This window comes from Aristolochia californica, unplaced genomic scaffold (genome assembly GCF_029961685.1).
Source record: "Aristolochia californica isolate CCGP_79_NKW_82.1479 unplaced genomic scaffold, dmAriCali1.0.hap1 SCAF_9, whole genome shotgun sequence".
Classification (NCBI taxonomy): domain Eukaryota; kingdom Viridiplantae; phylum Streptophyta; class Magnoliopsida; order Piperales; family Aristolochiaceae; genus Aristolochia; species Aristolochia californica.
In genome coordinates, this window is record NW_027182290.1 from 9,603,189 (window position 1) to 9,605,993 (window position 2,805).

The 2,805-nt window shown below is 40.7% G+C and overlaps 1 protein-coding gene across 1 annotated transcript; it reads right to left on the bottom strand.

Moving 5' to 3' along the window:
- Positions 1 to 945: 945 nt before the first annotated feature.
- On the bottom strand, positions 946 to 2,485 carry LOC137942238 (plant intracellular Ras-group-related LRR protein 6). The gene is made up of 3 exons (XM_068787964.1): positions 2,324 to 2,485; positions 1,761 to 1,930; positions 946 to 1,624 (listed from the first exon to the last, which is right to left on the bottom strand). The coding sequence occupies exons 1-3, from the start codon at positions 2,483 to 2,485 to the stop codon at positions 946 to 948; spliced, it is 1,011 nt and encodes a 336-aa protein (XP_068644065.1).
- Positions 2,486 to 2,805: the final 320 nt, after the last annotated feature.

A 2,805-nucleotide genomic window follows, 5' to 3' on the forward strand; every position in this document is an offset into this window, starting at 1 on the left:
GCCTTGGATGGAGTTGGGAGTATCTCACGTGTAGACCACTAGTAACACTCTATAGAGGAGAGATAATGGTTTAAACATTTATTCTCATCAAAATCAACTTAAATATAAACTTTAAACTAACATGTACTGCCTTCTGCGCTAGCAAAGAAGGAGGAGGGGCAATCCCCCTTGACCCACCCTCTCTTTTTCGTCAAGCGGACTCACAAATTTGCTAACTCAAAAAGGGATCCACTATTGACCATTTCAGCGTGGAGATTTGGTGTTGACCATGGCTAAATTAGGTCTTTTGTTAATTCTTTCTCTCTCAACAAAAAGTTATTTTAACTAAAAACTAGAGATAAAACAAAGCTAACCTAATACGAAAATTCATTCGGTGCAAAATATGCTCAATGACTATTTTAGTCATCTGATCATGATTGGACGGTTGAGATAACCGTTGATCATGATCGGATGATTCATATATCGTTTCACATGTTTCACACGAAATAACTTTTCGTATTGGATCAACCGTCAGGGATAAAAACTTCTAACAACTTAGCTCATGCAATCTCAGATTTATCCGTAAAAACTAGCTTAAAAAGAAAAAATAATATATATATTATTGGGTGGTGTAATCGAGGTGTGGGAACGAATCAAGTTAAGTGGGTTTAATCCTGGTTAAAAGATTACCGATATAGATGACGTGTGTAGCAGTACAAGATAGTGGCTAGAAAAACTAGAATGACATAGTCAAGTCATGCCTTCGTATTATGCAAAATTTATATATAATACAAGCGGGTACCGTCCACTCCATGGCCAACCAGGCCGCCGCGCGAATTTTCTAAATAGAAAACCTGAACATGATGATAATTCGCAGAAAACTTAAAAAAAAAAAAAAAAAAAACTTGTCTATGAGATTCGTGTAACAGTCCATTCCATTTGTTACAATAAGAACCTGTATGTAAATCACCTACTAAAATAATTCTTGGGGGAGAAGAGGCGACGAGGTGAAAGCATACTCATGAATCTGGGCGAAGTCAGACCATCAACTGATCGATAATCTGAAAGCAGGAACCCATCCTTGTCTCGTGCTCCATTAACGACGACTCGGCCGTTAAAGGTGTTGTTCTTGACAAGCTTACCGAGCCAGGAAGTCTTCTTTGTGGGACTATGATAGCTTCCATTCATGCGCTCACTCAAGTATTCCTTGACAACCTCCAACCTTTTCTCGGCGATATCCATTGGCGGGGACACGAGCGGGTTTCCGGCCAAATGAAGCTTCTGGAGTTTCTTGAGGCACCCGATAGAATCAGGGAGAACCTTGATGGTATTATAACTCACGTCGAGCTCGACGAGGGAGACGAGAAGACCGATGGAATAAGGGAGAGTGGTGAGGTACTGGAAGTTTTGGCTGACGGTGAGGATTTCAAGATTAAGGAGGTTTTCCATGTCTTCAGGGAGGGAGCGAAGGCAATTGAGACGGGCATCCAGGACGCGGAGGTTCGTCATGTGGGAGACAGAGAATGGAAGGAATGCAAGCTTGTTTGAGTTTACTGAAAGCTTTTGGAGGTTCAGGAGCTCGAACCCAATGGTGTCCGGTAGTTTTGTCAGGTTGTTGAAGTTGGCATTCAGTTCCACCAGAGCCCTAGATTGATTGAAAGAAACACAAATATTTAATAGTTGAAATTAGGAAGCACGCAAACGCCCAGCTTGCTCAGTAATCTAATTCTCCTTTCCGTAACTAATTAACGATTCTTCCGTATATTTTACTGATGACTGACCTGCAATTCTCTAATGTTTTAGGCAAAGACGCTAGCAAGTTGCCAGAGACGTTTAAGACCTTGAGCTTGGAAAGGCAACCGATCGAATTCGGGAGAGTTTTGAGCTGATTCGAGTGCACGTCTAAGAACACTACATTCAGCAACCTCGCCGTTAAAGATTCCGGAATACTCTGCGCGCCAAATTTAGAAGAGAATTTTAAAAACAAACAAAATTGAAGGGAGATTAATGAGATATTCTTCGCTGCTTATGTTTTCGAACACAGAAATTAAAAAAAAATAGATTTAGTTTTAAAATATAATCGAGGTAAAACCATGACTGTTGAAACCGTTCCATGCATATGACCTATTTAAATTCGAACAGACGGAAGAAATTTTGTAAGTAAAAGTAAGAGATCACTAATGAGCGCGTCAGTACTCTCGAACAATCTGAGGGAAAAAAAAAAATCGACTCATAGAAATGAAATCCAACCGGATTAACTTGTGCCATCTTTCGGCCTCCAGGTATCCCGTGACAGGAATCGAAAACGGATGAATTGTTTTTTGAAGATTTAAAGAGATGATACCTCGAGATTGTTATTGGAAAGGTCTAAATGACGCATCAAGGTGACATTCACAGTCGGATTCGGCAGCGTTTTCAACGACAATCCGCTCAAGTCCACTTTCTCCTCCGTCTTCTCTGCCTCCACCACTTTTCTTCTGTTCTGTCTCTTCATCGGCATCCTCATTTCCTGGCACACCTATTCAAATTCAAGGGAGATTAATCCTAACTATAAATTTCTCGACCACATAAAGAGAAAAGACAAAGGAAAAAAGAAAAAACATAGAGAGCTAGCAGGGAAAGATCGAGAGATCGATCGCGGTAGCCGCTCACCTCCATAATTATCGTTGTTGCATGCACGCAAGAGATGATGAAATTGGAAAATGGAAAAGACGAAGTGATTAATACGGTTGAATTTGTGCCGAATAGGAAGGGGAGACGTCCACCGACCTCTTTGTAATTGTAATGGCGATTTGTGAACTCTGGATCTCTCGTCTTTATATGCTC